Source organism: Nomascus leucogenys, chromosome 12, assembly GCF_006542625.1.
Source record: "Nomascus leucogenys isolate Asia chromosome 12, Asia_NLE_v1, whole genome shotgun sequence".
Classification (NCBI taxonomy): domain Eukaryota; kingdom Metazoa; phylum Chordata; class Mammalia; order Primates; family Hylobatidae; genus Nomascus; species Nomascus leucogenys.
Window position 1 is genome coordinate 13,877,908 of NC_044392.1, and position 12,929 is coordinate 13,890,836.

Consider the following 12,929-nt stretch of genomic DNA (forward strand, 5'->3'; position numbering starts at 1 on the left):
GTGGGGAAACAGTATGTGCTGAGGCTCTGTATCATTCTCTACTGCAGCAGGTTCTGGGAAAGTCCCATTTGGCAGAGCTTCTGGCCAGGACCTATAGCCATATCACAAACTTCAGGCTTGTGCTTGTGCTCAAGGTACACACACCATTGAGTTACAGTTGCCAGGTGTGGGAATAACTAATTGGTAGTGGCCAAATGAGCTACAAATAAGCTATAACAACCAGGATGAGATGACTAGGTTTGCTGTAAAACTCCCTGCATATACAGACACCAAAAGCCACAATCCTCTTTGATAGTATTACGAAAGCATTGTCAGTTTTTTGAAGGTGTGATAATGATATTAAGGTATTTATTAAAAAAAGCCTCTCTCTCTCTCTCTCTCTCTCTATATATATATATATATATGTACATATACATAAAATATATATCTATTTTAAATATCCTTATCCTGGAAGGGTCCTTATATTTTAACTATACATGCTGAAATATATTTACAGATGAAATTATATCAAAATATTTACAGATGAAATTATATCAAAATGCCTTGCTTTAAAACAATTTAGGGTAATGGGGGGAGAGAAATGGTGGCATATATAAAACAAAATTGACAATGAGTTGATAATTGTTGAAACTGTGTGATGGATACATGGGAGTTCATTATTTTCTTTACTTTTGCATTTATGTGAAATTTTCCATAGTAAATCATTTTTTAAAAAATCATCCTTTCTAACACAGTTGTGTTCTCTTCTGCCCATCAAGACCTAGGCTCATTTCATATGGCTTCATTTTTATTTGGGAGTGAAAAATAAACCCTTCAGTGGCCAAGAGTTAATTTCATTTTTGGAATACAAACAGCCCAGACTGGTCACTGAGAAATAGGTCTTGGATCACCCTCTAAATCTTGGCAACAAGTTACCCTGCTATCTAAAAAGCAAGGTCTCCACATTCCACCATGAGCTTAGGCTGTAATTTCCATGAGGGCAGGGCCATATCTGTTTATTTATCATCGATCCCATGGTTGATCTAGCACAATGCCTGCCTCATAATGAGTGCTTAATAAGTATGTGTAGATGGAATGAAAACATTTTTCAGAGGTCAGAAGGGAGCAGGGCAACTGTGTCCTTGGTAGGGGAAACAGAGCTATAACGATCTTTGGGAAAGCTTTCTAAAAGTCCAAATGATTTGTTTTACCATTGGCTCTACATGGGCCTCTCCACAGGAACTTAGCAAGTGTTGTGGGGGGTGATGGGTAGGACACTGCAAGAAAGATCATACAGGGCAGGGGAACAATCCTCCTTCCTCTTAATATTCCGATATATATTCAAGTCCATCAGCCAAAGGCAGAGCTAGCATTTGAACTCAGGTTCTCAAATTCTTTTCTCCAGATGGTCTGAGATATCTCTTGCTACTGTAGTATCTGTTCACCTAGATAAGTTTCTGCCTTGGATAGCACTGGTGAACTTTCCAAGCTTATCCAGCAGTCATCAAGGGAAGCTATCTGCTCCTATTCTTAACCATGCAGTTATTAAATCTTTTCCCACCTGTTCCTTTGAGGACTGTAGCTGCTTTTCTTATAAAAAATCCTTGAGATCAACTGCAAAAGGGGTTTTCACTGTGAAAACTCAAGTCCAGTGATCTGCCAGACACAATCTCTGGAAACTATTTAAGTCCTACAATTCTGTTCTAAAACAAACAAAAAAATCAGAAAATGTGCCAAATTTTGTTTCTCTGCACTCATTGAAGTGGGCTTCTTTTCTCAAATTGGGGGGAAACTTGCTCTCCTTTTTCTCTTCTGTGGTTAATTCTCTAGCCCTTTGCTAAGAGGGCCCATCTACAGGATAACTGCCTAGGAGAAGAACATGTAATAAGACAAATAGCATAAGGGCTGTGGAGCTCGCTCCTGTCAAAGGAGGGAAGAAGAGCCTGGAACTGGGAAGAAAGAGGCATCATGGGTTACTGTAAGTGTTCCAAAATATTTTGCTGATTTATTGTAACAAACGCTGCAAAAATATAAGCAGGGGACTCTGTGGTACAGATAAAACAACACTATGTTGATGACATAATTTCATTTCTAAAACAAAAATGAGAACTAACTGTGCTATTGTGCTAATTTTAGAAACTGGTTATCTAAATTATGAAGGTTTAAAACTTAAGGAATTCACAAAGTGGCTTGTTAAGCACTGTAGGTTTGACTCTACCACCCTTTTTCTTACCCATTTTCCATTAGGAAATCCACGACGTATTTTTTCAAGCAGTAGAGGTGGGCATCCACAAGACCCGTGTGGAAACGTATTCTAGGGTGCCTGCAAAAAAAAAAAAAAAGAAAGAAAGAAGAGGCTCACAATCAGGTAACGTGGTCTCCATTCTATTATCAGGTAGTAGGCACTGGTAAGTTTATGAGGGTCAGAGGCATGCTGCCTACACCCCTTTCTGGGGAGACCAGGACAGCGGACCCCAGCCCTGACCCTACCACATAAAAGGTCTTTTCCCTAGAAACCCCATGGCATACTTTCTGAGGCTTTCACGATTCTGAAGAAATCTGGTGAGACATCATATCACTGATAATCTACCTTCTTCTATTTGATCGTTAACTTTTTTTTGAGACAGTCGTGCTCTGTTGCCTAGGCTGGAGTGCAGTGGCGTGATCTCGGCTCACTGCAAGTTCCATCTCCCAGGCTCAAGCAATTCTTGTGGTGTATGCAGACGTCCCAGGAGGGGACGAGCAGCTGAAACTATAGTTGTACACCACCATGCCCAGCTAATTTTTGTATTTTAGTAGAGATGGGGTTTCACCATGTTGGCCAGGCTGGTCTCAAACTCCTGGTATCAAGTGATCCACCCACCTCAGCCTCCCAGAGTGGTGGGATTACAGGTGTGAGCCACCACACCTGGCCGCTATTATAAATTCTTACACACAATTCTTGTAACAAACATTTTCCTGCTTCTACCCTAATTATCCTATTTTCCCCAGACCATGCCATGCTTTCTTTTGCCTCCACAATTTGGTATGTATTCTCCATCTTCACAGAAGATGGAGTAAAATTCTATGAATAATCCTAACTTCCTACTCTTATTTATTCCTCAGGACTCACCCCAGGACACACTTCCTCTAGGAATCCTTCACCAACAACAGTGAAGTTTGTGCTCCCACAAAACTTGGTACCTACCTCTATTGGATAACTTAACATACAGTAAAGAAACAGACTATTTACTTGTCTCTCTCTCCCACTAGACTGAAATTCAGTAGAGCAGAGATTTATCTTCACATCCTTAGTACTTAGCATTGTGCCTGACACAGAGTAAATGTCCAATAAATAATTGTTGAATAAACAAATGAATAAATGAGGTCAAATTAAGGCATCTGCTTAGGTGTAAAAAATGCCATGCTTATAATGTCTGAGGTCATTTTATTTAATAAAAATAAACACCCAGGGAAGGGGAGTATGGTTAAAAAAAAAAAAAAAAAAAAAAAGAAGATTCCAGTCATAGATGCCTGGTTGTCTTCTGCATTGCTTGGCTTTGACTGCCTTGTAGGTTTTTATTTTTACTTTTAGAGACAGGGTCTTGCTCTGGCTGGAGATAGCCACTTGCCTAGGCTGGAGTGCAGTGGTGCAATCATTGCTCACTGTAGCCTCTATCTCCTGGGCTCAAGTGATCCTCCTGCCTCAGCCTCCTGTAGCTGGGACTGCAGGCGTGCATCACTACATCTGGCTAATTTTTTTTATTTTTAGTAGAGACAAGGTCTTGCTATGTTGCCCAGACTGGTCTTGAACTCCTGAGCTCAAGCAATCCCCCTTCCTTGGCTTCCCAAAGTGCTGTGATTACAGGCATGAGTCAACACACCTGGCTGCCTTATAGTTTTAAGGAAAATTATTATCATGGGATCTAGATACCCCAGAAGCAATTTATCGAATAAGTTATGGTGTACCATGAGGGACTTCTATTCTTTTGGGAAAAGTGCAATAGAAGAGTCAGAGACTCGGGAATCCCACACCCATACCATACACAAGCTAATTAATGTATACAGTGAGGATGAAGAAGAAAGTAAAAGGTACTTTCCCGGTTTAACTTTCTGAAATTCTCAAGTTCTAAGAAATTCCTCAAGTCATAGATTGTAGCAAATATGAGTGTGACTGTAGCAAATGTGATTTGTGGTATCAGTGTTTCATTTGAACTCCACATCTTAATATTCTCCCTTTTGATCTAACCAATTTGTAGAGCTGCAATCTCCTGTTCACTCCCTTGGTTTATAAATTCCTTTCATCATTCATATACTCCATATTATTTAATCTTCACAACTACCTTCTGAGGTAGATGTATTACTCTGATTTTTATAGTTGAGTCAACTTGTACTGATCCAGCCAGCATACAAATAACTTAAAAGTCTGAATAAGTATCTTCTAAACTGTTATCAATCCCTAGTATATATGGCATAAAATCTATATAGTATTTTATAAATGCTTTTTCAGTTTTAAAAAAACTCTCATTCTACCATTTTTTAAAAGACAAAATGTTCCAAAAATGTAATTGATATACTTGAGGATAGAGATGTAACTAGCTACCAAGCTGGAATATGATGCAGGAACAGAAATGGGTGATTTGGAGATTTTTTTTTTCTTTTCAGATTAAATGTGTAGTGAATATAAATCTTGGGACTGGGACATTAATGACATTTAAGTTGCCAAAAAGGAGGTTGCCTTATTTCATTTTATTATTTTAGAATGATATTAGAAATAAAGATTGAGATTTTAAAACAAAACAAACAAAACCAAAAACCTCAAAGAGGTACCAATGAAATGTGAATAACTGGCTTATGGCTCTGGGCCAGGATGATGTTTTGAGCCTAAATATAACACAGAAAGAAATCAATAAATGGAAATGAATAAGACATTTATAAATAGTTGTAATTTTATGGGTTTTTTTTCGTTTTTTTTTGTTTTTTTTTTGAGACGGAGTCTCGCTCTGTTGCCCAGATGGAGTGCAGTGGCGCTATCTCGGCTCACTGAAAGCTCTGCCTCCCAGGTTCACGCCATTCTCCTGCCTCAGCCTCCCGAGTAGCTGGGACTACAGGCGCCCACCATCACACTCGGCTAATTTTTTGTATTTTTTTTTTTTCAGTAGAGACGGGGTTTCACCGTGTTAGCCAGGATGGTCTCGATCTCCTGACCTCGTGATCCACCTGCCTCAGCCTCCCAAAGTGCTGGGATTACAGGCGTGAGCCTCCGCGTCCGGCCAACTTTATGTTTTAAAGCAAAAAAGACATGGCCGGGTGCAGTGGCTCACGCCTGTAATCCCAACACATCGGGAGCCTGAGGCAGCAGGATCACTTGAGCTCAGGAGTTCAAGGCCAGCCTGGGCAACATGGTGAAACCTAATCTGTATAAAAAATATAAATAGCCGGGTGTGGTGGCATGGCGTGCACCTGTAGTCCCAGCAACTAAGCAGGCTGAGGCAGGAAGATTGCTTGAGCCTGGGAGATTGAAGCTGCAGTGAGCCATGATCACGCCACTGCACTCCAGCGTGGAGGACAACAAAGACTCTGTTTCAAAACAAAACAAAACAAAACAAAAAACCATCATTTGCCAACCACAGAAAAAGTCCATTGCAAATCACTTGAACCCGGAGCCAGAGATTGCATTGAGACGAGATCATGCCACTGCACTGCAGCCTGGTGACAGGGCAAGAACCCATCTTAAAAAAAAAAAGTCCATTGCAATTTTAAAAAGTCTATTGCAATAAAAAATTTATCAGAATCCTTTCAATGAAGAAATAAAAATGAGAAATTACACAAAAATTTAACCTTCAAAGTCTCTAAGATCTCTGAAGAGCCACGCATTTTTTCTTCTCTTCATCTAACTTTTTTAATTAAAAAAAGATTTTTATTTATTTTTAACTTTTTCTTTTTGAGATGGAGTCTCATCCCATCGCACAGGCTGGAGTGCAGTGGCATGATCTCAGCTCACTGCAACCTCCGCCTCCCAGGTTCAAGTGATTCTCCTGCCTCAGCTCCCGAGTAGCTGAGATTACAGGTGCCTGCCACCACACCCAGCTAATGTGTTTTTGTATTTTTAGTAGAGACAGGGTTTCACCATGTTGGCCAGGCTGGTCTCAAACTCCTGACCTCAAGTGATCTGACTGCCTCGGCCTCCCAAAGTGCTGGGATTACAGCCACGTGCCACCATGGCTGGCTAATTTTTTATTTACTTATTTATTTTTATTTTTAGTAGAGATGGGGTTTTGCCATGTTGGCCAGGCTGGTCTCGAACTCCTGACCCCAGGTGATCGACCGCCTGGGCTTCCCAAAGTGCTGGGATGACAGGCATGAGCCACTGCACCTGGCCGAATTCAGAATTTCTGCTGTCAATTTCACCTTATCCAAAATTGTCTCCAAATTCTTTAATCTGCCTCCTCTCTGGAATATCTATTTGACTGCCAAGGATCCTTCAACTTCTAACACCCTTCCAGTGTGACTATGGGTGAAGTGAAGTAGGTGTAGGTCAGTGGGCCCCATTTTGCTCTAGAGAGGCAACTGCCTATCTTATTCTCCACTTTCCTCCACCCCTCTCATTTTAGCCTTGAGACTTTTTTTTGTCCATTCTTTTATCCTGCCTCTCTGGACTCTAGTCTCCGTTTTCCAGGAATCCTTCCTTTTCCACATACTGGAATCCTGGGCTCTAGTCTCCGTTTTCCAGGAATCCTTCCTTTTCCACATACTGAAACATCATACTGAAGCAGATGACTCCTAGAATACTACTGGAAAGATGGTATAGATTATGTACTCGTGATTTTATTATCTTCATTTGTTCAAAAGTTACCCTTTCTAGCCAGGTACCTTGGCATGCACCTACAGTCCCAGTGACTCGGCAGGCTGGGGGTGGGAAGATCACTTTAGCCTAGGAGTTTGAGGCCAGCCAACACCTTGTCTTTAAAAAAAAAAAAAAAAAAGTAAGCCAGGCATGGCAGCTCACACCTGTAATCTCAGCACTTTGGGAGGCCAAGGCAGGAGGAATGCTTGGGCTCAGGAGTTCAAGACCACCTGGGCAACATAGAAACGACCTGTCTCTACTGAAAATTTAAAAATTAGCTGGGTATGGTAGTGCACACTTGTGGCTCCAACTACGTGGGAGGCTGAGGCAGGAGGATCAGTTGAGCCTGGGAGGTCGAGGCTGCAGTGGGCCATGATTGTGCCACTACACTCCAGTCTAGGCACCAGAGGGAGATCCTGTCTCAAAGAAAACAAAAAAGTCCATAATGCAGTACTATAATGCAGGGCAATGAGGAAGATGAAATTACTTCTGAAAAATGATTTTTGGAATTAAACACACCTATGAATCTACCACTGCAGACTGGGTGTGATGGCTCATGCCTGTAAACCCAGCACTTTGGGAGGGCGAGGTAGGCAGATCACTTGAGGTCAGGAGTTTGAGACCAGCCTGGCCCACATGGTGAAACCCCGTCTCTACTAAAAATACAAAAAATAGCCGGGTGTGGTGGTACATGCTTGTAGTCCCAGCTACTCGGGAGGCTGAGGTGGGAGGACTACTTGAACTCAGGAGGTGGAGGTTGCAGTGAGTTGAGATCTTGCCACTACACTCCAGCCTGGGCAACAAGCAAGATTGTCTCAAAAAAAAAAAAAAAAAAAAAAAAAAAAAGGCTGGATGCAGTGGCTCACACCTGTAATCCCAGCACTTTGGGAGGCTGAGGCGGGTGGATCACCTGAGGTCGGGAGGTCGAGACCAGCCTGGCCAACATGGTGATACCCCATGTCTCCTGAAAATACAAAAATTAGCCAGTTGTGGTGGTGCATGCCTTTAATCCCAGCTACTCGGGAAGCTGAAGCAGGAGAATCGCTTGAACCCGGGAGGCAGAGGTTGCAGTGAGCCGAGATCACACCACTGCACTCCAGCCTGGGTGACAGAGTGAGACTCTGTCTCAAAAAAGAGGAATGATACAATATTTATTCTTTTGTGACTGGCTTATTTCATTTAGCATAAAGTTGTCAAGGTTTATCTACATTGCAACATGTGTCAAAATTTCCTTCCTTTTTAAGGCTGAATACATTCCCTTGTATGTATATACCACATTTTGTTTATCCATTCATCTGTTGATGAACATGTGGGTTTCTTCCACCTTTTGGCCATTGTGAGTAATGCTATGAACATGGGTGTACAAATATTTATTAAAGTCTCTGCTTTTACACATACATTTCTTAAAAAAATTATTTTAAGGAAAGAAAATTTCAAATATACATAAAATCCAGGATAAATTCTCATATATCCATCGATCAGGTTGAATAATTATCAACATTTTGCCAATCTTTTTTATTTTTGCTATAGTACTTATTATGAGTTGAATTGTGTTCTCACAAAAGATATTGAAGTTGTAACCCTCCAGTACCTGTAAATGTGATCATATTTGGAAATGGAATCTTTGCAGATGATCAAGTTAAGATGAAGTCTTTTTTTTTGGGGGTGGGGGCATTAATCCAATACAGGTAGTGTCCTTATAAAAAGGGAAATTTGGACACAGAGACAGACATGTAGAGGGAAGATGAGGTAGAGATATGGGGATAATGTCATCTATAAGCCAAAGATGCCTGAGGCTACTAGACGATAGGAGAGAGGCATGAACAGATTCTTCCTTACCACCCTCAGAAGGAACCACCTGCTGACACCTTGGATTTTGGGCTTCTACCCTCCAGAACTGTAAGACAATAAATTTCTGCTGTTCTAAGTCACCCAGTGTATGTACTTTGTTATGGCAATCCTAGCCAACTATACAGTATTTTAAAGCAAATGCCAGATATTGTGTCATTTTACCTATAAATATTTCAGTATGTGTAGTATATATTTCTAATTGCTAAGAACTTTACAATGTAATTTTGATGTCATTATCAATGATTTAATAATGTCATCTAGTATCCTATCTGTATCGATTTGTCTTTTTCCATCTGGTTTATCTGATTTAAGATGCATTAAAGTTCTCACATTACATTTGCTTATTTTATTTTATTTTTTTGAGATGGAGTCTTCCTCTGTGACCCAGGCTAGAGTGCAGTGGCATGATCTCGGCTCGCTGCAACCTCTGCCTCTCAGGTTCAAGTGATTCTCCTACCTCAGCCTCCAGAGTAGCTGGGGTTACAGGCACATACACTACACCTAGCTAATTTTTTATTTTTGGTAGAGATGGGGTTTTACCATACTGGCCAGGCTGGTCTCCAACTCCTGGCCTCAAGTGATCTGCCTGCTTCAGCCTCCCAAAGTGCTGGGATTATAGGCGTGAGCCACCGTGCCTGGCTACATTTGCTTATTTCATTTTTTAAAATTCTGGCTGGGTGAGGTGGCGCATGCCTGTAGTTCCAGCTATGGGGGAAGCTAGTCTGGGCATCTCTCTCTCTCTCTCTCTCTCTCTCTCTCTCTCTCTCTGTGTGTGTGCATGTGTGTGTAAGATAGGGTCTTGCTCTGTTGCCCAGACTGGAGTGGAGTGGGGCAATCACAGCTCAGTGTAGCCTTGAACTCCTTGGCTCAAGCTATTCTCTTGCCTCAACCTTCTAAGTAGCTAGGACTACAGGCATGCGTCACCATGCCCAGTTAACTTTTCAAATTATTTGTAGACAGGGTCTCACTATGTTGTCCAGGCTGGTCTTGAACTCCTGGGCTCAAGGGATCCTCCTGTCCTGGCCTTCCAAAATGCTAGGATGGCAGGCATGGGCCACCACGCCTGGCCGAGACCTTGACTCTTTAAAAAAAAAAAATTCCCCTTTCTTATTCCCCTACGAAGCCATTAATCTGTTAGATTGGGTCACCTGTCTTATAGAACACCCATGTTCTGAATTTGGCTGATTGCTTTATTTTAGTGTCTTTTAGTTTTATTTATTTATTTAGAGATGGGATCTCACTCTGTCACCCAGGCTAGAATGCAGTGGCACTATCTTAGCTCACTGTAGCTTCCAACACTTCAGTTCAAGCAATCCCCCTACCTCAGCCTCCCAAGTAGCTAGGATCACAGGTGCAAGCTGCCACACCTGGCTAATTTTGTATTTGTGTATGGGGCTTCACCATGTTGCCCAGGCTAATCTTGAACTCCCAGCCTCAAGTGATACTCCTACCTTGCCCTCTAAAAGTGCTGGGATTACAGGCATGAGCCACTGCACTCAGCCTATGTCTTAAACAAAACAAAACAAAACAAACAGCTTTATGGAAGTATAATTTACATACCATAAAATTCACCTGTTTTAGACATACAGTTTAATGATTTTTAGAAAATGTACAGAGCTCTAAAACTATCACCACAATCCAGTTACAGAACATTTATTTTACTCAAATAAGATCTCACATGACTGTTTATAATCAAACATTCCCCTTTCCACCTCATTAAAGAGCTTCTGCACAGCAAAAGAAACTAGCAACAGAGTAAACAGACAACCTACAGAACGGGAGGAAATATTCTCAAACTATGCAACTGACAAAGGTGTAATATCAAGCATCTATAAAGAACTTAAATCAACAAGCAAAAAACAACCCCATTAAAAAGTGGGCAAAGGACATGAACAGACACTTCTCAAAAGAAGACATACAGGCAGACAACAAACACATGAAAAAATGCTCAACATCACTAATCATCAGAGAAATACAAATCAAAGCCACAATGAGATACCACCTCATGCCAGTCAGAATGGCCACTATTAAAAAGTCAAACAACAACAACAACAACAGATGCTGGTGAGACTGTGGAGAAAAAGAAATGTTTATATACTGTTTGGTGGGAATGTAAACTAGTTCAGCTACTGTGGAAAGCAGTTTGGAGATATTTCAAAGAACTAAAAATAGAACTACCACTCAATCCAGCAATCCATTACTGGGTATATATCCAAAGGAAAAGAAATTGTTCTACCAAAAAGACAAGTGCACTTGCATGTTCATCGCAGTACTAGTCACAATAGCAAAGACATGGATTCAACCTAGGTGCCCATCAACAGTGGACTGGATAAAGAAAATGTGCAATATATATCATGAAATACTATGCAGCTATAAAAAAGAACAAAATCATGTCCTTTGCAGCAACATGACGCAGCTGGAGGCCATTATCCTAAGCAAAGTAATGTAGAAACAGAAAACCAGATATCACATGGTCTCACTTGTAAGTGGGAGCTAAACACTGGATACACATGGACATTAAGATGGGAACAATAGTCTGGGCACAGTGGCTCACACCTGTAATCCCAGCACTTTGGGAGGCCGAGGTGGGTAGATCCCTTGAGGTTAGGAGTTTGAGATCAGCCTGGCCAATGCGGTGAAACCCCGTCTCTACTAAAAATACAAAAATTAGCCAGGTGTGGTGGCAGATACCTGTAATCCCAGCTACTCAGGAGGCTGAGGCAGGAGAATTGCTTGCACCTGGGAGGTAGAGGTTGCAGTTAGCTGATATCATGCCACTGCACTCCAGCTTGGGCAACAGAGTGAGAATCATCTTTAAAAAAAAAAAAAAAAAAGGAACAATAGACAACAAGGATACATAACCGGGGGGAGGGAGGAGAGCAAGAGCTGAAAAAATACCTGTTTTGTTCTATGCTCACTACCTGGGTGATGGGTTCAATCGCACCCAAATCTCACTATCACACAATATACCATGTAACATACTTGCACATCCAAATAACAGTTAAAATAATAATAATAAAAAAACCAATCCCCTTTCTTATCACATCTCAGGCAATCACTAATCTGCCTCCTGTCTCTATAGATTTATAGATTTGCTTTTTCTGTCACTTAAAAAAAAACTGTAGCCATTCTAATGGGTGTGAAGTGGTATCATCAAGGTTTTGGTTTTGCATTTCCCTATGACATGATGTTGAGGATCTTTTCATGTTCTTGTTAGCCATTTGTGTATCTTCTTTGGTGAAATGTTCATTCGAGTCTTTTGCCTATTTTGAAATTAGGTTGTTAGTGATTTTTTTGAGTTGGAAGAGTTCTTATCTTTTCATTTCCTTATTTTCTTTCTTTTCTCAGAGACAGGGTTTCGCTCCATCACCCAGGCATGATCAAAACTGCAGCCTAGAACTCCCGGGCTCAAGTGATCCTAATGCCTCAGTTTCCCAAAGAGGTGGGACTACAGGCTCGTGCCATGCCTGGCTAATTAAAAAAAAAAATTTTTTTTTTTTTTTTGAGACAGAGTTTTGCTCTTGTTGCCCAGGCTGGAGTGCAATGGCACGATCTTGGCTCACTGCAACCCCCGCCTCCTAGGTTTAAGCAATTCTCCTGTCTCAGCCTCCCGAGGAGCTGCGATTACAGGCGTCCACCACCATGCCCAACTAATTTTTGTATTTTCAGTAGAGATGGGGTTTTGCCATGTTGGCCAGGCTGGTCTCAAACTCCTGACCTCAGGTGATCCACCCGCCTCGGCCTCCCAAAGTGCTGGGATTACAGGCATGAGCCACTGTGCCGGTCCCTTTAAGATTTTTTATAGAGATAGGGTCTCACTTTGTTGCCCAGGCTCTTCTCAAACTCCCGGCCCCAAGCGATCCTCCTGCCTCAGACTCTCAAAGTGCTGGGATTACAGGCATGAGCCACTGGGCCTGGCCTTTTTTTTTTTTTTCTTGAGACAGGGTCTCACTCTGTCATCCAGGCTGGAGTGCTGTGGCGTGATCACAACTCTTTGCCCCCTCAACCTCCCTGGGCTCAGGTGATCTTCCCTCCTCAGCCTCCTGAGTAGCTGGGACTATAGGTGCGTGACAGCACACCTGGCTAATTTTTGCATTTTCTTTGTAGAGACGGGTTTTGCCATGTTCCTCAGGCTGGTCTTGAACTCCTGGTTCAAGCAATCCACCTGGTTTGGCCTCCCAAAATGCTGGGATTAGCTGCATGAGCCACTGCACCTGGCCTTCATTTTCTTAATAGTATCTTTGGGGTTCAAAATCTTTAATTTTTAAGAAAT

At 41.7% G+C, this 12,929-nt stretch overlaps 1 protein-coding gene across 2 annotated transcripts in view; it reads right to left on the minus strand.

Annotated features, from left to right (window-relative positions):
* EIF2B3 (eukaryotic translation initiation factor 2B subunit gamma) overlaps positions 1-12,929 on the minus strand; it is a 133,573-nt gene that overhangs the window by 41,999 nt on the left and 78,645 nt on the right. For both annotated transcript variants that reach the window (XM_030823770.1, XM_030823771.1), the window contains exon 6: positions 2,213-2,302. In XM_030823770.1, the coding sequence (XP_030679630.1) occupies positions 2,213-2,302 (90 nt within the window). The remainder of the gene's footprint in view (positions 1-2,212; positions 2,303-12,929) is intronic.